The 21,306-nt window shown below is 62.8% G+C and overlaps 1 protein-coding gene across 2 annotated transcripts; it reads right to left on the bottom strand.

Moving 5' to 3' along the window:
* Positions 1-1,827: 1,827 nt before the first annotated feature.
* Positions 1,828-18,758, bottom strand: SMTNL2 (smoothelin like 2). 2 transcript variants are annotated; one of them, XM_027047307.2, is made up of 8 exons: positions 18,249-18,758; positions 11,766-11,856; positions 11,065-11,307; positions 10,444-10,510; positions 9,602-9,748; positions 8,755-8,872; positions 8,399-8,550; positions 1,828-2,625 (listed from the first exon to the last, which is right to left on the bottom strand). In XM_027047307.2, exons 1-8 carry the CDS (start codon positions 18,654-18,656, stop codon positions 2,499-2,501), a joined length of 1,353 nt encoding a protein of 450 aa, XP_026903108.1. In that variant the 5' UTR covers positions 18,657-18,758; the 3' UTR covers positions 1,828-2,498. The 2 variants fall into 2 exon arrangements, with proteins under 2 accessions (XP_026903108.1, XP_053067954.1); XM_053211979.1 differs by lacking the exon at positions 18,249-18,758 and adding an exon at positions 17,298-17,737.
* Positions 18,759-21,306: the final 2,548 nt, after the last annotated feature.

Genomic DNA, 21,306 nt, shown 5'->3' with positions numbered 1-21,306 from the left:
GTGCTGTATCATATTCAGAAAGTGCTTATAAGCTCTCACTTGCCTTGAGACATAACCCATCAGCTGTCAGAAAGGCTAGAGCCCATGCTGGCTCTGGCGAAACGTTCACGTCAGGGAGACGCAAGCCAGTTTGGTCCGACTTAATAAGTTTTAACAAAAGCCAGGTGAAGGAATCTAGCTGGAAAAGCGAGAGGATCTTAGAGGCACGCTGAGAAGTAATTCTCTCCGGGGAAGGAAACGAAAAAAGACGTGAAGCCATTTTTGTACTTGAAATTGGATTTCGCAGACGGAACTTCTAAGTAACCCTGACCTAAAACGATGGTTTCCTAATGTCTTGACGTGGTGCAGCCTTCCTGCACTTTCTGCCCAAGCCCGGGAACCGTCAGGCTCTGTCCTAGAGGTAATGAGGTTTGAAACCCCTTGAGGTATCCGAGATCTCCCTGAAGACCACAGACGAGATCATCACAGACAGACCCTGCTTTAAACGGTGCCCGCTCTGTATCGTTCTGAACGTTGAAGAGAAATCGTTCCTTGTCCCAGCAGGATCTGCTCTGTTTTATGAGCGAAGGTGTGCGGCCACATCTGCAATTCCGGAGAGTTCCGTTTAACATGCGCGAATACTCAGTCACATATAGAAATGATTTTTATAGGGCTCTTGTGTTCCCACATCGGCTTTAGGTTTGAAACCCTAAGCTGCAGTATGAAGAAAGAAAATACGATAAAAAACGGGCCCTGCGTCTTTGCTAACAAGAGGGCTCCCCGCCCCTCTCCTGGTTCCCGCTGTGGGGAAATCCAAAACGTGGAACAAGAATTTGTCCCGAAGAAGCGAATCTGCTGAACCTACTGCTCAGCCCCCCCAAAAAACCCCACCACGTTCCCCCTCACGCCCCCAAAGAGGTCTTCCCCTGCCCTCCCGACACACGGGGGACACGCGTGGGCGTCTAGGCGGTCACAGGAGCCCAAACTGCACCAGCTGAAGAACATACTAGCTGCTTGAAGGGAAATTCTGCAAGCGCGTGACTGAAGTCCAACCGAATTAGAAAATGGTTCTTGGGGCGCCTGGGAGGCTCAGTCGGTTGGGCGTCCGACTTGAGCTCAGGTCATGATCTCGCAGTTCCTGAGTTTGAGCCCCGCGTCGGGCTCTGTGCTGACAGCTCAGGGTCTGGAACCTGCTTTGGATTCTGTGTCCCCCTCTCTCTCTGCCCCTCCCCCCCAAAAATAAATAAACATTAAAAAAAATTTTTAGGGGCGCCTGGGTGGCTCATTCAGTTGAGCCTCTGACTTCGGCTCGGGTCCGTGAGTTCGAGCCCCGTGTCAGGCTCTGGGCTGATGGCTCAGAGCCTGGAGCCTGCTTCGGATTCTGTGTCTCCCTCTCTCTCTGACCCTCCCCTGTTCATGTTCTGTCTCTCTCTGTCTCAAAAATAAATAAACATTAAAAAAAAAAAAGAAAATGGTTCTTAAAGGAGCTAAAGACTGCACCTGGCAGGACCTAAAGATGTTGTTAGAATCCTAGCACAAATCACCGTGACTATAGAGCAGCGGCCGAGGTGGGCTTCCTCCACACGTGGGCCACTGTTATCACAGACCCACCAGCCAAGGCCCAGAGTCCCCTGGAAACCCGAGGGGAGTCCCAGACCACGTCCCCCGGCAGCAGGGACGAGGGAGCCCGACTGACAAGTACGTGGACGTGGTTGTCAACTTCCTGGGCAGCGATCTAGGTGCAGAAGCAGAGAAGGGGGGATTTGAGCAGATTTCCACCTGGAATGCATGCAAACTCTGTCGTCCACAGGCCCCAGGTGTCCCGAACAGAAACAACCAATCCAAAGCGAAGTTTGACACATCTTTTTATGTACAAACGGCCAATGGTACATAGTTACTTTTCATAAATATCTCCAGCAAATCCCCTAAAAAAAGATGTGAATAAAAACTACCTCTATGCACAAAGGGTCTCGTCCTCCCCCAAAGCGTTAACTTCCCGAGACAGGGAGCTTTGGGGACCAGGTGACGGCCTTCCCACCGCCCAGCCAGCCAGGGTAACTTGAAGGTCATCTGCCGCCCAGGACCTGGGGGGAGACTGAATGGTTCCGCGTCAGGCTGGGCTGGGGCGTCCTCCCTGCTTCCCGGCAGAGGCCCCAGGGACGGCGGAAGGGAACCCAAGATACAGTGAGAAAGTAAAAAAAAAAAAAAAAAAAAAAACTCTGGGTATTTTGAGCACACACACTTGGTAACCAGTGTAACCCCGTGAAGCCAATGTATCAAATTCGCCCAAGGGAAAAGGGATCTCACATTCCAGAATCCACAGGCAAGCCTTTTATTTGCAGGGAGATAATCACGTAGCACCGAGCGCGCTCCCTCCTCCTCGGAGCCCCTGCGCGCGGGGGGCGCATCAGCGACACAGCGGCCAGGGCGCGCTCACACCAGAACGCACGCAACTCCCATGGGGCCGCCCCACAGTGTCCTCCCGGGCCTGCGCCCTGGCCACCCAGCCCCCACGGGCTTCATTCAAAGCGACGCAGGTGGTTGTACAGAGACTGGACGTAGGTGAAGACACACATGGGGTCCGGCTTGCGGCCCATCACCATCATATCCTCCACCTCGATGAGGCGCTCACAGTTGGCCAGATTCCTGAAACACAGAAGCTGGGTCAGGACCAGGGTCCCAGCCACCGGCCAGCCCCGCCACCCTGGGGAGAGAGGAGGGGTGTCCCCACAGGGCCTTCCATGACCCCGGGAGAGCCCAGGAGACCCCCCCCAAGAGATGCCTGAAGACCCCAGGAGACCCTGGGAAACCCCCCCAGCAGACCCCTGGAGACACCCGGAGACCCCAGCAGACCCTGGGAGACCCTCGCAGACCCTGAGAGTCCTCAGCAGGGCCCTGGAGACACCCAGAGACCCCAGCAGACCCCGAGAAACCCCTTGAGACCCTGGAGTCGCCTACTCGGAGGCGGGTTGCCCAGACCCCCGCGTCCAGGAACCACTGCGACAACTCACGTTTTGACTTAAGTAGACTTACTTTATTGCAAGTTTCAGTGAAATTTAATTTCACTTTGAACTTTTCACTAAATCCACTTAAAAAGTAAATGCGAGTCAAAACTTTGTTAGTCAAATTTCAGTTTAATTTAAAAACTAAATTTCACTAAAAACGTTGACGTACGTCAGCAGCCTGTGGGAAATCAGCACGAGCTAGAAAAATAAATGTAAAATGAAGTAAAACATAAAAGTCACCCACACGGCTTCTCAAACCGTCTTTTAAAACTTTTCCAAGACGCACCCTTGGTGATTTCTCACCCCAGGTCAGCACGTGCACGCGGAAAACGCTCACAAACGTCTCACCACCGAGATTTCCTCCGTGGCGTTTCGTGTCTCCTGCCCCACACTTGTTCCTGAACGCTGGTCACGAAACACTCACCTGCTGTCAGTACCTGCTGACGGGTCACAAGCTTAGAAACCTGCCTACCTCCACTTACGACCCCTGGGCCTGTGCCTCGCGCTCTGGGAAACATGCGTGCAGACACTGCCCTGGAAAGAAAGCGGCTCCCCCGCTGCCCCAACTCCCACGACCCACGAGGCGGCACCCACAGGCACCCCTGTGGCAGCAGGGTCAGTGCCACACCCTGAAATAACAGCGGGTGTCCTTCCGGAGGCTGAGGCGGGCTTCCCCAGGGTGCAGAGCGGCGGGCCTGGGGGACCCAGCCCGGAACAAACTCCCACACCTGCTCCAGTCCGTGACCACCCCTGCTCAGCAGCGAGCACGGGGCACTCCCCTGCTTCCAGGGACCCCCGCCTCCCCTGTCAACAAATGCATGACTGTCGGGGTTCACGGCCGGCCCCATCCTCCCTGACTCTGGCAAGAAAGACACCTGGCTTCTCCCGGGCTCCCGGTCCCCCACGTGGAATGATCTCCCCTGCACGGGGCGGGGTGGGAGCGCAGGTCACACGGCTTCTGTGCCTGGAAAGAGCTCAGTACACGTCCCCGGGGGTTGCCATTTTCGTCAGAATTTGGGACCTAAACAGCGGAGTTCAGATCCTGGGTCTGCTAGCCGTGTCCTCAGCAGAGATCAGACCCCCACCTCCAAGGTTGTGGCCTGTACCCCAGAGCCTGCTGACCAGATCTCGCGGGTGGATCTTGCGCTGGCCATGTGCCAGACGTCCTATCACTAACCAAATGTCAGAGCAAATGGGGACGTCTGTCCCAGGTCCCACTGCCCTCTCCCCCTCGGTTTGGAGCCGGTGGCCAATGGCGGAATCCAGCAGCTTTGTGAGGTGACGGGGGCCTGGCATCCCAGACGGGCCAGGGCCAGGCTCGGGGTCAGGGAAGTGCGAGCTCTGACAAGGGCAGGCATGGGAAGGTGCTTTGTTAATGGCGAGGAGCTGCAAATCCAAGTTCTCCGGCCTGAGTTCACCTTCTGAGCCGTCAGCACCTGCTGCGCTCCGCTCCTGCCTTCCTCCCAGGGCCGCCTGCACACCCGCCAGGTGCGTGTGAGCGTGCCCTGCAGGGGCCCTGAACGTGCACCAGGTGTGTGTGAGTGAGCCCTTCCTACACACCAGGTGTGTGTGGGCGGGGCCACGTACGGGTCAGGTGCCTGGGGGCGGGGCCCGAATTTGCACCAGGTGCGTGTGGGCGGGCCATGCATGTGCACCAGACCATCACTCCCCGACGCTGGCCACAGTGGTCCCCAAGTTAGAGGAGGGCCGTACTAAAGCCCTGACCTCGGCCTCGGAAGAGAACCAAATGCACCCTGCAGACACGGGGGAGTCCGGCCTGGCCTTGCTCTTCTCCAGGCTCAGGCCACGGGCCCCAGCGCCCCGCAGTCAAATCCCTCCGCAGGTGGCTCTTGGAGAGTTTCCCTCCTGTTCCCTATGCTCACTTGCCGCTGGGTGCTTTCTACGGATGGCCCCACAAGTCTGTTCTCTGCCTAAGTTCTTCCCCACCAAAGCCTTTCACGCGTTGGAAGAGAATCTTCACATCACGTCTTTCCCCGACACCACATCTCTCTGGTTCCCTCACTGGGCCTCCAAAGGGCACCTGGGACCCTCTCCTGTGCCCTGCTTCTGGTTTCTTCTTCCCGCCCACAATGGCTAGGATGTTCCAACCCGCACAGGGAGGGTCCACTGACCCCCTTCTGCACCGGCTCCCACCCGCGGCATCCCTGCCTGGGCAGCGAGGCTTCGCCCTCAGGGCCGCGGTCAGGGTGGGCACTAAGGCCTTACCCTGCCGTCACCCCTACAACCCAGGCGAGAGGTCGCGGGCAAGGCTCTGGCTTCCCGTTCCCCACCCCAGCAGCTACAACGGTAACCTCACGAGTCCTAAAAGCGGCACACGCGGGTTGAATGAAACTTCAGAATCAGGGTATGAGAAAAGGGAAATGGTCAGTATGGACTTTTATAAAAATACTCAAGTCTCAAAATATTAGAGGCCCCAACTGCCCTTTTTAAAGAGTTGAGGTACGGCTAAGGCAGAACACTATTGGGCACACACCCCATTGCCTTTCAAATTAAAAGGAAGCAAGTGCGTCTGTAACAGCGATGGGAGCGTAACTCCCGCGCCGCGAAACAGCCCAAAGGGAAACGCGCAAGGCACTTCAATGGCACCGAGTAGCAAGAACCGGGGTGACACCTGTGTGCCATCATTTCCGAGTGAACGTACTGAGCCCCACCTTGCTTGGGGCTTAAAAGCGAGGTTCTGAGGATTCTCCTGCCCCGACTCTGTCACGATCTGCGGTCGGCACGGGGCTGGCCTGTGAGGGCGAGGGAGGAGGGGCTCAAGGGGCTATTTTTATTTGTTTAAGCCTTCGCTAAACGCAGATGCCAGGCTCGGACTACAGCCTCCAGTCTGGTTTTAGACAGAGACACATGGACACTACAAATAGCCCGAAGCCCCTTCTGCTTGGGCGTAACCCGAGAGCAGGACACATTCCCTGCAGGGCAAGCGGGAGCCTCAGGCCACACGTCCGGCTCTGGGCAGGCGCTCGGCCTGGAGATGTGGGGCGCAGGGCGCAGAGGGCAGGGCCCCCGCGCACCGCCGCACCCCTTCCATAAAAGGACCGGTCTTCCCGCTCTCCAAGCCCAGGACACCTGTCCAACAAGGGCTCGTACTTTGCTGTCAACACCGCATTGCTCGCACAGATTAGGCCGCGGGGAATCTTCGGGGCCGGGAGTTCCCGGGAGGGGGGGTAGCACACAGCTCACGCCACCCAGTTCCCGGTGCGTCTTTGTGGTTTTAAGGCCCTCGCTCGCAGAAGGGTCTGCAAACGTTTCCTTCCTGATGTGTGTGTGTGTGGGGGGGGGGGGGGGGGGTGAACCCCCTGTTTGAGGGGCCTGTCTGTCCTCTGTTCCTGTGCAAAGGCTGTGACCCCCATGGAGCCCAGACCCCTGTCACCCCGCACAGCCTGCTCCTGCCGCCTGTGGGCCCATGAGTCTGCCGGACCTTCGCTGGCAAACCTGGGGAGTGTCTGCTAAGAAACTGGTAGCCAGAACCGTCCAGCAGGGGTCCTGTGCTTTCCTTCCAGCCTGTTGTCCCGGGAGCGAGCCAGGTGACCCAAGCTGCTGTCTTCTTAGGAGGCCACCTTCCTACCCCCCCCCCATATCTGTGAGGTCACCTCTCCCAGGGACTCCCAGGGGAGGTCCCTTCCCAGGCCCCAAACAAGCTCCCCACACAGGCCTGCCCTGGGCCCCTAGCCGGCAGACCACCCTCCCCTCCCCAGCCATACTCAGGCCACAAAGAGGCAGGGCCAGGCTTCAGTCCCCCCACCCCCACCCCACCGTTTGCTCCGGGGAGGAGGGAGGCAAAATGTGGAGCGGCCTGCACACACCCTGACCCTCCAGGCTGGGAACAGAAGGAACGTGCTCTGTGCTCCGAGACTGGAGGTGCCCACGCCTGGGAAAGCACAGCCACAGAGCAATCTGGCTCTGGCTGTCGGGGCGGGGCTGTGCTCCCCACCATCTGGGAGGCAGGGCCACCATCCTGAGGCCCAGGGCCCCCTCTCCCGGCCCAGCCTGGTCTGTGGAAGAAAACACCAGGGGCCCGAGTGGGGCCTCACTGGCCCAGTTTCCGGGGTGGGTCCTGGGGTGCGGCGCCCACACCAGAGCCCCCGCCCTGCACACTCAGTCTGCTCTGACAGCCACCGTCTCTAGGCCCGAGCAGCCGGGCCTCCCCCTGCGAGGTGTCCCTCCCCGACATTGTGCTGTCCCCCTTGGCTCTGGTTCACCGCCGTCTGGGTCCAGTTGCATAACACACTCCAACCAGAGCTGTTTCTGCGATTAGGAAGACAGCTAGCTCGAGCAGCCAAGAAAGAGAAGGAGTTCTGTGACCCCGCGGGGGCCGAGAGTCCCGGCATGTCACCTGAGACCACTGCATGGGGGCAACGGCGACATTCCCACAACTCAGGCCGGCTCCCCTCTGCCCCCAGGACTGACCCGTAGGCTCCGACCCCTTCCCCGGCCAGGGCTGGGGTCCAGGAACAGAGTGCGGAGGGCACACAGGTCTGGAGCGAGGCCTCCCCCTGGTCAGGGCAGCGGGGATGCAGACCTGGTGGGCAGGCGCTGCTCACGGGCTTACGTCCAGGCACAGAGGCTGCGGCAGGAGACAAACATTCCCTCCAGGAGACTGCGCCTTCCCTCTCACCTTCCTCCCCCCCACCCCCCCCAGCGTCCCCTGAGCATCCCCTGAGCCCCGCCCCCAGGTTCCCCTGAGCCTCTGCTTCTGGACTGTGACCAACCGACAGGAGGCCCTCTGCCCCAGCTCCCTGCCAGCCGCCATGAGCTGGTCCAGCCGCTGCCCACACGCACAGCCCGTGAGCCAGCCCTCCCCACACAGCTGCTCTCCGGGCCCCACAACGTCAGGCCGACCAGCCCCAGGGGACAGCCTGCAACCCCCACCTCCCGACCCCAGCTAGAACCCCGATGCCCCAGGGGCTGCCCTGAGCCACCAGCCAAATCCCAGACTGGCCTCCCAAGTGCCAAGGGAATCCCAGAATCTCTCCCCACCCAATCGCCTCCCGGAGCCAGTCTTAGGAACACAGACGATTTCGTAGCAAACGCTAGGACAACATTTAGGGAAGCAAAATCTACTTATTGAAGAATTTTTAAAAATGTTTCCGAGGCAGACATTATTCAACATCCTGCTTGCCCAAGCAACAGTGTCTCCCCACCAACCCTGAGAGGACAGGCTGGGTGCCCTGGGAGAGCCCGCCCCGCAGTCCCTCACGCCCGGCCCGTGGCTGGCCTCCCAGACCACACAGCAGAGGCCAGGCACCCAGCGAGAGGGGCAGGTGCACCGAGTGTGGGCGACCCCTCAGGCCTCAGTCTCCCCATCCGTACAGGAGGCCGTGGGATGGCCTCAGGACCCTTGCAGACGACTCCCCCGGGCAGGAGCGGGGCTCAGCACCCGCCATACTCACTCGGCCATGGTGAAGGCCAGCTCGAAGTTCTTCTGCCTCTGCGCGGGGCTCAGGGCGCTGTAGTCGAAGGCGTCGGGAAAGAATGAGTGCACCAGGGCGCAGAAGGCCATGCCGTCGCTCCAGCTGGACGAGAAGTTCTGCAGGTCTACGTGCTTCCGGAGGGCCGGGGGCAACACAGGGGCGTGAGCAGGGGTTCCGTCCCACCTCCGCACCCCCCACCCAATTTAACCCATCAAGCAGATGCTCCCAGCCTCTCCCAGAGCAGACCAGGGGCCCTGGGCTGGGGCGGGCCTAGGCCCACCTGGTAGCCAAGGGTCCCCCCCCCACCCCCAGGCCAGGGCGGGGTCTGGACCCACCTGGTAGCCAAGGGTCTTCTGCCGGCACCACTCCAGCAGGAGCTGCTTGATGCTGCTCGCACTGGCCACACCGAAGCTCTGCGACCGTTTCAGCTTGGCCCGCACCTCGCCCTTCCCCCTGTGCAAAGAGCGCCTGCCTGCTGTGGGGCCGCGGGTCCCCACCGCTCGCACACCACCTGCTCTGCTCACCCCGGGGAGACACCCCGCTGGCAGGACCACCCTCCCTCCGGCCGCCAGCCCGCATCCATTTCCCACACTGGGAATCGGGGGTCACCTGGCAATCCTGGGACAGGGGACCGCAGCCCACGTGGCCTCAGGCCCCTGCCCTCTGCTCCCTTCCCTTTGTCCCAGCTGCCCAGATGTAACCCTCACTGACAGCTCCCTTCCTAGCCTCCTAGCCCCGGGAGGGTGGTCCCCCTGGTGGCCCCAAGGACACAGCCCAGATCTGGCTCAGCGGGGAAACTGCCCTGGTCGGTCTCCCTCACTGGTCACAGGAAGCTGGGGCTAGGGGCATCCTCACCACACAGGCTGGGACCCCACCCTGCACCCAGCAGGTGTCATGCTGACGACTGGATCCCTGTTCAAAGACCAGCCCTGTCCCTAAGGGGGGCAGGGTGTCACCCCACAGCCCCCCCCCCACCCTGGGAATCCTAACCCACTATCCCTTGTGGTCTCCCCGTCCTGCCAGGCGAGGCGGGGAGGGCGGCCTGGGGCACCTCTGGAACAGGGCAGGCGAGGGGCTCTCATCATGGGCCCTGCCCTTGCGCCCGGCCCCCGGGGAAGAGGACTGGGCCGGCTTTCCTGCGCGGCCTGGCTCCCACGTGGGTCTGGGCGCGAGTGTGCGTACTTGCCCGCGGTGTCGCGCTCCCACTTCTCAAACAAGGCCTTCCGGGCCTGCGCCCCAGACGTGCGGGGCAGCGTCTGCGACCTGACCAGCTCCCGGCGCCGGGCCTGGGCGGTGGCTGGTGGAGACCGAGGCGTCACCAGGGGTGGGCTGAGGAGAGAGAGAACCACCGAGTCAGGAATATCCCAGCCCACTCGGGCCCAGGGCCCCCCTCCCCCCAGTGACCGAGGCAGGAACAAAGGAGGCACGGCAGCACCAGGCACAACCTGTTGGGCAGGTTCTGACTGAGAGGTCTGGCCCGCTGCAGGGGGCACCCAATGCCTGGCATAATCACCCCTCAGCAGGTGTCAATTCCTGGGGCAGAAGGTGGACCCCGAACCAGCCCCACCAGGCCCCTCTCCACCACTAGATAAGACCCTCTTTGTTTCCTCCTGAACGGTTTGCCAGAAAGTCACCATTTTCCTTTATTATTAAAAGAAAAGCCAAGCGAGCCCCCCACCCCCAGCCAGCTGGCCTGGGGGAATATGGGGACAGCTGCAGGCTGGGGGAGGGGGTCTGTACCACGAGGGGGGCAGGGCCTCTCTGGGCACCCGCAAGGAGAGGCCCTCCCACCCTCCTTCCTCTGTGGGGACGGAGACACCCCCTCCCACCTCCACACAGACCCGCTCTGCAGGGTCCACAGAGAAGCCAGCCTCGGCCACATTTCTCCAAACGAGGCTGTCCAGCGAGCCCCGCGGCCCGGCCTCCCCTGCAACCCGCTGCCCGGCTCTCCAAGGTCTGGGTCAGCACAGGGAGCCCAAGTCCCAGGACAGCACAGCCCACCCGGCCGCCTCACCCTGACACACCTGTCGCTCCTGCTGGCCGATGCTGCCCCATAGCCAGAGCTCAACCTCGGGGCGGAAGGACTCTTCTCTGCAGGACAAGGAGAGGAACAGAAGTAGCCACGGCCTTGGGGAGGGCCAGCCACCGGCGCCCTTCCCTGACCCAACACCGCTCCCTGGATGGGCAGCCCCCCCCCAACTAGGCTGGCCCCCCATGGCCAACAGTTGAGGGAGAGGGGCTAGGAGCTCAGAGCTCGGACATAAAAGGTGTTGTAGGCGTTCCCGGCTGCTTTGGGGAGCACAGGTCCCAGGGTGCAGCACGCTTTGTCGCCAGACCCTCATTTTGGAAGCCCCACCCCAGCACACACCACAGGCCCTGACCACAGGCCCACAGCAGGCTGGCGGAGCCCTGCCAAGTGCGCAGGGTGCCAGCCACGTCCTCACCACAGCCTGACCCGGAATGAAAGCCACGGTCTCCCCGAGGGAAGCCGCCAGTTCACGGCATCTCTGGAAGGAGTCAGGCAGGGAAGGGTGCGTCACAGGGACCGGGCACAGGTGGGCAGCTCCGTCCCAGGTTTTCCGAGTCTCTCGCCAGCCCCCCACCCCCGTGGGGTCTGCACCCAGGCTATGCTCTCCCACTCCTACCGCTGGGACCTGGAGTCCGGGGTGCGGTGGCCTCACTGGGGCTCGGGCTGGGGCCCCCCAGGATGGCGGCAGACGTGGGCGAGAGAGTTGCGGCCGAGGTCTCCCCTGAAAACCTCTCCGAGACCCGAGTGACGGCCGTGACCGGCTGGTGAGGCAGCTGCAGGGAGAGGCTCACGGGGCGAGGCCTGGGGGGCTCTGGTGCTGGTAAGGTTCCAGCGGCTTCTGGGGACCCATCGCCCAGACCTGAAACACGAGGCCAGTGGGGAAGGTGGGGGGAGTCAGCCAAGGCATCTGCAGGGGCCTCAGTCCACGCCCCCCCCCCCAAGTAGGACTCCAGCTTCTGTGAACCCTCCTCCCACCTCCTCCAGGAAGGCCTCCCTGACCTCCCTCTTCTGGGGACGCCTCAATGCAACCGGAGTTTATATCTGTTCCACACTGCTGTCACCATCAGTTCAGTAAATACTACCTAGCCTGTCGGCCACGCTGTGCTGTCCGCTGTGTGGACATCTCCTCGGGGCCCACTTGCTTCCCCCGGAAACAGGGAAGTCCATCCCCTCGAGACCTCCCGTTTGCCTCTGCGTTGACAGAGTTCTACTTCACCCCGAGTGAAGCCGCCCTCCGGGCAGCCTGTCGGCCTGCTGGGGTTCAGGGCCACGTCCCCTCCCGGCCGCGGGACGGCCCCCCTTGCCGTCGGCCCCTACCTGTCCCAGGCTGGTGCCCGTTCTCAACGATGCACGAGTCTGAGGCCTTTCTTGTGTGCACCTCGCTGGCTTCGTCCTGGTGATCCACGCTCTACGGAGACACACGCACCAGGGGGGCCCAGTCAGGCAGGGCCGGCTGCCCCCTCCCGAGACTGCTGTCTGAGGCCCCCCCAGGTCTGGGGACAAGTAACACTGCCGTGTGAGACAGCCCCTGGGAGATACGGTACGGGCACAGGCCACACAGCGGGCTGGCGTGGACCCCGCCCCGGCTGCTGAGCCCCCACGGTCCCGCCAGGCAATCGACTCTCCCGGGCTCACCCCAGACTCCAAAAGCGCTAGAGACGAAGATCACAATGGGGGTCCTGGCAGGGCGCAAAGTGGCCCACCCTTCCCCTGCCTGGACCAGATGCCCCGGCAAGAGCCTGGCCCTTCTCACCCTCGCGTGGCCAGCCGACACGGATGCCCGTGTAGGGGCGCTGAAACCAGAACCCTAAGGTTCTCTGGGCCAACAGCAGGCACTGGGGCCTTCGCGCTGAGGACCTTCCATGGGATGCGGTCGCAAGATTTGCCTGGATGCCCGGGATACGAGGGTCTGACAGGCTCCGGGGCCCTCCAGCCCCCCCGAACCTCAGTGGAGCCAATACCGGAGCCCCTGGGGGAGCCGGGGGTCAGGTCATGCCGCTGCTGGGTCTCAGGGTCCCCGTCTGAGATAAGGGAGCATCAGGCCCTTTTCTGGCCACACCAGTTACGCCAATGTGCTTCCGTCCTCTCAGGTGCGTGCTAACACCCCCACGCGGCAGGGAAAGCCCAAGGCTCCGAGAAGAGGTGTCCTGTCCACAGTGACACGTGAGAATCACCTGTGATCTGTGGCCAGGAGGGACGTCCTCCTGCACTGAGCTCCTGCCTCTCTCAAAGCGAGGGAGGTGGGGAGGGCCCGGCGTGTCCACAGGGCTGGCGGGGTCTGCCTAGCGGGAAGGGGATCGGGGCAGACCCCCCAGTACTAAGGGCCACTTGGAGGCTGGCTACACCTCTCCCGAGACACCTCCAGGCTGGCTCTTGCCTGCAAGGTTCCCAGATGACTAAAGACCACCCCTGGCCCCAGATGGCTCAGCGGCCCCTCAGCCAGTGCTAGGGGTGGCCACTGCGCCATGGGGGGATCGCTCTGGCGGGGGAGCCAGGACCTCGAGCAGAGCCCGAGAGTGCGTCCAGCCCAGCAGGTCAGGGAGGGCCCCCCAGAGGCAGCAGTGCCCAAGCCGGGTGTAGGGTACGCCAGGTGGATGAGGAGGGGACAACTAGCGTCTGCACAGACAGACGACTTGGAGTTGTGACGCGTTCTGATGGGTGACTGCAGGGATAAGTGACCTGAGGGGGAAGGAAGGGGCGTTGGTGGAAAAACAGGGACTTCAGTTCGGGCCACATGGAGTGTAAGGTGCCCCTGGGAAATCCAGGAGGTGAGGTCAGGACACAGCTGTGTGTTTGGGTCTACAGTTTAAGAGACAGGACAGAAGGATGGAGGGAACAATGAGGGACAAGCAGGAGTCCTGTGTCCTCAGCACACGCCCAGAGCAAGAAGTGGCCAGGGGTGAAGGGGGCCTGGGGGGAGAAGAGGGGTCTACAGAGGGGCAGCCAGAGGTGCAGGGAGAAAACCTGGAGAAGGCTGGGTGAGGCAGGTAGACACATTCAGGAAGAACACAGGCGTGCCTGGGGCGCCCAAAGGCGGCCTCGGGTCAAGGAAATGGTCGAGATGAGATCTGAACGGCGCTCACTGGGTTTAGCAAAGAAGAGGCTGGCAGGTGATTTAGGGACTGAATGAGGTAGGGGTGGGGCGGGAGAGGGCGGAGGGCGGAGAAGCTGGGAGGACAGGGGAGGAGTTGGAAGGGGCTGTCCCTCTGTGGGGTGTGGGTCCCTGCAGAAGGAGGAAAGGACAGGACTCAGAGCCCTGAGGGGGGGGGGGGGCGGGCTGGGAGAGGAGGGGACCCCTCAAGTCCTGACTCAGGAGGACAGAGAGGGAGGGGCCAGGCTGTGGAGAAGGGGGACCCCTGCGGGCACCCCTAATTTGAAGCCAAATCAGCAGCAGAAGGAGAAACAGCCGGTCCACCCTGAACTCCAGCCCCTACCTGTCACCGGGGCCAGCTCAGCCTGGGGTCTCCATGTCCCCCCACCCTCCTACTCTGGCCCAACCGGTGCCACAGGTCTGGGTAGGGGCCTGGAGGGACAGGGTGATGGTGAAACCACGTTCCCAGGAATGGGGGGGGGGCCCCCAGACGCCTGCCCCTGCACGTAGCAGGTCCCCCACCCCCATGACGCCCCAGGGGACCAGGAGCCACAACCAGACAGGAAGTAGGTTCTGGACCAGCCAGATTCCTGGGTCTCCTGCCGGCCACCCCCCCACTGCCACTTCCCCTCGACTGGAACTACCCCTTGTCCCCTCAGGCCAAGGGGTCATTGGGAGACCACCCGCCAACCATCATCACACAACCCGTTGGCGGGACGGGCTGGGGAGGGGTAGTGGAGTGGAAGTTTGGGACCCGGGTCTCCTACCCCAACCTGAGACTTTGTCCACAAGGCACTCTGGCCTTCCAGAGAACAGAGGACAGCTCAGGACAAACGTGTCCCCCGGGGCCTGGGGCAGGGCGGGTCCTGGTCCCCGCCAGACCTGTCTTAGCCAGATGAGGGGGAGGAAAAGGGTTAACAATGGGATAACCGTCCCAGCAGGACCTTTGCAGAACAGAGGCCTTAAACCAAGGACTTGTCCTGGTCCCCAAGCGCACCCTGGGACCTCAGACACACTCTCCCAGCGTCTCCCCGCATGGGGGAGGAGGGCTGCCTCACCCCCAGGACGAGAACTGGGGCGGGGCAGCCTCTGTGTGCTGGGGCAGAAATCACTGGTGAGCCCTGGGAACAGGAACCAGCACAGAACGGTCCCCATCTGGGCTTTAGGAAGAGCCCCGCCCCCCCGCCCCCCGCATAAGGGAGCCCAGGCCTGAGAGCATGAGAGGGAGGCGCAGAGTGACACAGGTCTGATTGCAGGGACTCCGGGAGATACGATCCTCTCGCTGGGAACTTTGCAGACGCTTCGGGAGGGTGTGAAAATTTCAGGCATTCTCAGTGCTGCCGGCCCCATGCGGGCTCACGTGTGGGGGCTCACGTGTGGGGGCTCACGTGTGGGGGCTCACGTGTGGGGGCTCACGCGTGGGCACAGGAGCCCGGGAGGGGCCAGAAGCCCGTCCTGAGACTGCTGCCCATCCCCCACTCACACTCGGCTTTCAAGACTCAACCCAAACATCTCCCCAAAGCATTTACCGCTCTTATCACACAGTGTGTCTGGGAAAGGAAGGCAGATAAGGGAGTCTGGTTTCTTTCACAGCCGGCCTCGACCCAGAACTCCTGGCAGCCGGCCCTGAGGGCCTCCGCCAGCGGGCCCGGGCCCTCCAGCCCAGCCGAGGACATTTCCAAGGGCCACGCTCCAGGCCCAGCCTGGCCTCAGGCTGCCGCCATACCACAGGCCCCCACGGGCTCCCTCTGCCTGCGAGGCCGAGGCCACGGCTGCGGCTCTGTGGATGCTTGTCAACAGACCCTGCTGATGTCACCGTTATAAGGAGCCAGTCGGCTCAGAGTTGAGGGGCCCATCCAGCCTGGCCCGATCCCCCTTGGTTTAGATCCTGAGAAACTGAGGTCGACCTTTGAGGAGGTGCTCCCCAGGCCTCACAGCAAACATGACAAAAGCAGCTCCTGTCTGCTTCCGGGACTTGGGCCTCCTACAGGAAGTCCACCTTGGTTTCTCCCACTCCATGGCCCTGCCCTCTCCCTCCTCCTGGAGCCGCCCTGGCTACTCTTCTGTCTCCTTACCACTTAGCAAGGTCAAGGCTTGTGCACTCAGAAGTGGATTCCATGATCGACTCTTTCTGCACAGAGTTCAGGACCCATTTACATGCTAAGTATGATGCACTTCCAACAGCCCCAAGTTTGAAACAGCAGAAACCAAAAGATTCTCTAAATGTCACCGCTTATTACAGAGGGGCGGTGTAACACCAGGCCCCGCTGGCCTCACCTCGGCTGTAACTGGCCCCTCCCTGCCGTGACACAGACCCGGGGCATGAAACACAGAACCAGCCACCCTGGGGCCCAGCCTGGAGCCCTGACTCCCAGGTCGTGACTGAGCACCCAGTCGTGGGCTGCTAGGGTGGGGACATACAGATGTCTCCACAGTCCCCTTTGCCGCCAGAAACTGGCTGGAGGCCGCCCGTCAGCGCTCCTGAGAGGGGGCTGCAGGAGGAGTGGGGACAACGCTTCTGAAGCCAGCAGAGGGGGTGCTGCCTCGGCGCAGGGGGCTGCCCGACCTCTGACCCCCTGGAGACCTTGGCCATCCTCCACCCAAGTGCCCATCTATACCTTTCTGAGGCCCACACCCACTTCCCATTCGTGACTCCAACCCTATCTTATAAAGAGCCGTGGCGTCCCTGACCCCTTCCTCCGAGTGCTGTCCCCTTGACTTCTAGGGGCGGGCTCTCTGGGACCCCCTAGCTGCCCAGCAGCTCCTCCCCGTCCTGCTGCACAATTACCTGAACACCTTACCCACTTCAGGGCTCCGCTGTAGGCTCTGCCCTGATGTCTCCCTGAAGTCCAGCCTTGACTCCTCCTGGCTCACCAGATCAGGGACTGCACCTGCTCTGGGACAGCTTGGCCTGGATGTCCCGCAGCCCCTCACACTGGACAGGACCCAGACAGATCCCGGCATCCCCCCCCACCCCGATCTGTGACCCAACAGCTCCCCAGGCACGGCTCCTGTCTGTGCCTCCCTGCCGACTCCCCCTTGAACATCGTCTCCTCTCCTTGGACCATCCCACTCAACCCACCCCGTCTCCAGCCACCCTCCAACCCGTCATCCATCCTTGCTGGACCTTGCAGAACAAGGAGAACCTTGTCCCTCCCTGCCCGGTGCCCCTCACCCACCACCCCCGTGATACGCAAGATGACTAAGTCACCTGAGGTGAGAACGGCCAATTCCCACCGAGACAGCTGGATGACGGGAAAGCCTCCTGTCACACATGCATGAGCACGCACGTGCGTACCTGCGGTCACACACATATGACTGGGACGTTATGTCTCTGGACACTTGGGAAGCTGCTTCCGTGAGCAGACAAGTAGCAAACGTGTGTTAAAACCCAACTTCAGAAACAGCCGATGACACAGTTGATTAGGCACGTGTGGGCTCACCGCACCGTGGTGATTTTATACCACGGATGTGTAGTATGTTGTGCTCATGGCACAGAATTAAGTGTCTCCACATTTCCAGACCCTTCACACGGAGCACCGGACACCAGGGACAGAGCCCAGCTCCCTTAGCCAGCGCCCAGAGGGCCTTCACAATTCAGCCCTCCCCTCTTAGTCCCACCAGCCCCCCTCTCCACCCCCCACCCCCGAAAGCGTCGCCAAGCCTGCACGTGCACAGTCCCCATCGCACCCGCACCTGCAGCAGCAGCTACAGCCAGCCCTGGGCTTCCGGCACAGAAGCCTTCCCGGGACACCCACCTGGAAGGGACCGGGGCCCAACATCCGGTCCAGCTGCCCGCACTGTTGGCACTGCTCTGTCTGGGGCCACCTCCCACCCAGCTGGGACCTCCAGGGGCTGATGGGATCCCCCTCCTCCTGGCCCCGGAGGTGCAGCCCAGCCCACACAGGAGATCTGCACGGATGACGGATGGAACCAAGGAGGGGCAGCAGGTGCAAAGCGCTCAGACCCAGACCCTGGAAACCTCACCCCAGAGCACATGCCTGAATAGAGTGGAAAATCCCACCTAAGGCCACCGCGCACACCATGGAAACATTCTAACCTGCCTCTCCAGGAGGCCCCATGCTGGGCGTGCTGGTCCACACCGGCCTCCACCCCACCCCCACGCGGGTCACTGACCCCAGGAAGCTGGAGACAGCTCCAGGCTGGTTTCCCATCTGTCTTTACCCCCTGCGAGTTCCCAAACGCTGCCGCCCCGACCACACTGCGTCCTCCTGGCCTCCCCCTCACATGCGCGCGCGCGCGTGCGCGCGCGCACACACACACACACACACACACACACACCCCACACACGGGCCTGAGTTCTCAGTCTGGGTTAATTAATAACGAGAGCCGTCAGGCCTCAGTGAAGCGGCGACGCAGGGGGCGCATGAATGGAGGTGGGGGAGCCGGGGGCTGCCGGCGAGGCCCAGGCGGTGTTGAACCGGTCAGGGGCCGAACCTCAGCGCCCGAGCCCTCAGCGTCATGGGACAAAGGGGAGAGGGAGTCAGGACTCGGGGCAGACAGGGCCTGGCTCCCAAGAAAGGAGGGGGCCGGGAGCCGGAGACAGGTGCAGCGGGCAGGCTTCTAGGGCCCTCTCCCACCCCGGAGTGAGTCCCCGCGCGGCCGGCAGAGGCCCTGCCCCCAGCCCAGCACCCCCGCGTCCGCGGCCCCACGCCCCCGGCGCCCGCGCCCCCCGCCCCGAGGCTCACCTGGCCGCGGCCGGACAGCGAGAAGGTGGCGTGGCTGGCGAAGCGCGCGGTGCCCAGGCGGGGCGCGCGGCTGGGGACGCCGGGCGCGGGCGGGGGGCTGGGCGAGCCGGGCGAGCCAGGCGTTCCGGGCGCGGGGGACGGCCCGGTCGCCAAGCCCAGCGCCTCCACCTGCCGCGTCAAGCGCTCGAGCTGCGCCTGCAGCCGCTGGTTGTCGCGCTGCAGCTCGGCCACCGTGCGCGCCAGCGGGCCGGCCAGGCGCAGAGCCTCCGCCACGCGCCGCTCCACGCCGCGCTGCAGCCCCTGCATGTCCTCGTGCAGCGCGCGCACCGCGCCCTCCAGCGCCGCCTCGTAGCGGCCCAGCGCCTCGCGCACCGTGCGCGCCTCCTCGGGGTCGGGGCCCTGCTCCATGGCCGAGCGGGCGCGCCGTCCGAGCGGGCAGAGAAGCCAAGCTCCGCAGCTCCGGGCCGCGACTGGCCGCCCCGGGCCGGGTTCGCCGGAGGGGCGACGGGAGGGGCGGGCGCAGGGCGGGAGGGGCGGGGCCGCGGGCGGTGGGCGGGGCGGGGGCGGGGCCTTTGTCGGCGGGAGGGGCGGGCACAGGGCGGGGGCGAGCCCCGCGACTGGGCGCCGCGCGGGGGCGGGGCCTCGGGGGCGGGGCCTCGGGAGGCGGGAGGGGCGGGGCCTCGGGTGGGGGGAGGGGCGCGGAGTCGCCGTAGGGGGAGAGCGGGGCTCTGCTGCCCGGTGGGGCGGGGCCGCAGGGGGAGCGCGGTGTCCGAGAGCCCCCTGACCCCGCCCCAGAGGAGCGACGTGCGGCCTGGAGAGAGGCTGCGGCCCCCGAGGGGACTTTACCCCGGAGACCACTGACGTGGGCTGTGGGTCGCCGGGCTCTCCCCCCGCAGGGCCCGGTCCCGCTGGGGATGGGAACTCCCCCACTGGTCGGGGAGACCTGAGGGGGGGGAGCAGTCCCCAGAACTGTCCGGTCCCTGCCCCCCTCCCATCACAAGAAAGGGAAGAATGAAAACAATTGTGCCTTAAGGAGGACAGGATGATGGGCAAAGATACTCTCCTGTAGTTGTAAACTGTAAACTGACTTAAATTCAGAATGGAAGGAGCGCCCGGGGCGGGGCCGGCGCTCAGCCGTTGAAGCATCCGACTTAGGCTCAGGTCATGATCTTGGTCCGGGAGTTCAAGCCCCGCTTTGGGCTCTGTGCTGACAGCGTAGAGTGTCTGGAGTCCGCTTCAGATTCTGTGTCTCCCTCTCTCTGCCCCTCCCCCCCCCAGAATAAACATTAAAAACTTTTTTTTTACTGTTTAAAAATGGGAACATCCCACCTTTTGCACAGAAATTTTTCCTGACTAGGCTTCTCCTTACCAGGCCAGGCCCACCTGAAGGAGGCCCAGTGCCTGGGCAGGCACAACCAGATGACCTCAGGAGCACGAGGTCTGAAGGGCTTGTTCCTGTCGTGTTAGGCATTCAGACAAATCTGGAGCCACAGACCTCCCGGACTGGTCCACACTGCCCAGATGCTCAGATGCTGAGAGCCAATCCCTCCGCCCCCCACCCCTCCCCGTGCTCCCCTCCACCGTAGGGACAGGAAGGAACGCTGGGTTACCTAATCCAAGGAGCCTTCCAGCAATTATTTCATGAGAAAGTCAAGTGCCAAAAGGCGTGCGTGTTGCATGTGTGTGTGAGTGTGTGTGAGTGTGTGTGAGTGTGTGTTCCAAGAAGCCGTCGGCACAGAGTGAGCCAAACCACTCCCTGCATTCTTTCTCCGGGTAGAACCTTTGATAGAGGCTGGGAGAGACACTGGCCCCTGCAGGTCTGACCACGGGAGCCTGGAGATCAGAGACCCCGTCTCAGCCAGAAAAGCCCATTCTATTCTTCTGCAGGACCCACGGAAGAGCCATGTGGGAAGGCCTGGGAGGCGTTAGGCAGTCTGACCCCTGGCCCCACAGGCACAGTACACCTGGGCATGACCTCCCCTGGCAGCATCGTGGGGGCGGGCACGGGGAGGGGTCCAGCCTTCCGGGCCATCCTCCAGCAGGCAGGCTGGCCAGGTGTCTGGGGCTGAAACCCTACAGGAGGAGGAGACAGTAGACGGCAGAGAACCATCCCGCTCCCACCTCGGGTGTGTTATCTGCTCTGTCCCCATCCACCAGAACATTCGGAGGAACCACCGCAGGCGGGACAGGGCTCCGTCTGCCGCCGAAGTGGGGCCTCTGTCGAGGGCAGAGATGGAAGGCACTGTGGGTTCTGGGAAGGCAGACAGTACAAGAATCAGGCCTTCCCCCTTGGCTCCTCTCCCTCAGCAGTCAGACCACAGAGTGGGTAACTGGAGATGAGCCTAGCAGAGGAAAGATACACCAGGAGCGCAAAGAAGAGGGGCGCAGGGGCAGGGAGGGGGGAAGGGGTGATTCTGGGGTGGAGGGGTGGGACCAAAGCGGGCTCTAAGACAGCCTGGGGGGAAGGGGCGCCGCTGGGCTCCAGCCCCGCCCCCCAGCTCAGCCCCCACCCTGTACCAGGCGGAGAGGGAGGCAAGCGCTGCCTAATGAATGGGGCTGAACTCCCTCCACGTTCATGGGCCCTGATGTCAGCGGAGCTGGTGAGGCTGACCTCCCACCAGGTCCCGGGGGCTCTGGTGCTTCCGGCTCCCCCTCACCTGGCTCTGAGCCCTGCACTGCGGGCTGGGCCCTTGATCTGCTCTTTTCCTAGGCCAGAAGCAGGCCCATCCCAGCCCCGCTGCCTGTCACTTCTCAAAATCACATCCTTGCCGGGCCAAAACCATGAAGCCAGGGAAGTCGGTCACGGAGCGGAGATGGGGAAACTGAAGCCCCGAGAGGAAGAAGGACTGGCCCCGGGCCACACAGCAAGTCAATGCAAAGACAGGACCAGAACCAGGGCCCTGTCCCCGGATCTGATACTTGTCCCAGCGTGCTGGTCCCAACACAACTCCCTGGGCAACAGCCACATCCAGCCAAGGGTGGGCAGCTCCCCACTACTCCTGGGGCTGGCTGGAGGCTCCAACCCCCTGGCATTGCTCCCCAGAGGTCTCCAGCACCC

Source organism: Acinonyx jubatus, chromosome E1 (genome assembly GCF_027475565.1).
Source record: "Acinonyx jubatus isolate Ajub_Pintada_27869175 chromosome E1, VMU_Ajub_asm_v1.0, whole genome shotgun sequence".
Lineage (NCBI taxonomy): Eukaryota > Metazoa > Chordata > Mammalia > Carnivora > Felidae > Acinonyx > Acinonyx jubatus.
This window is presented reverse-complemented; position numbering and strand designations above follow the sequence as displayed.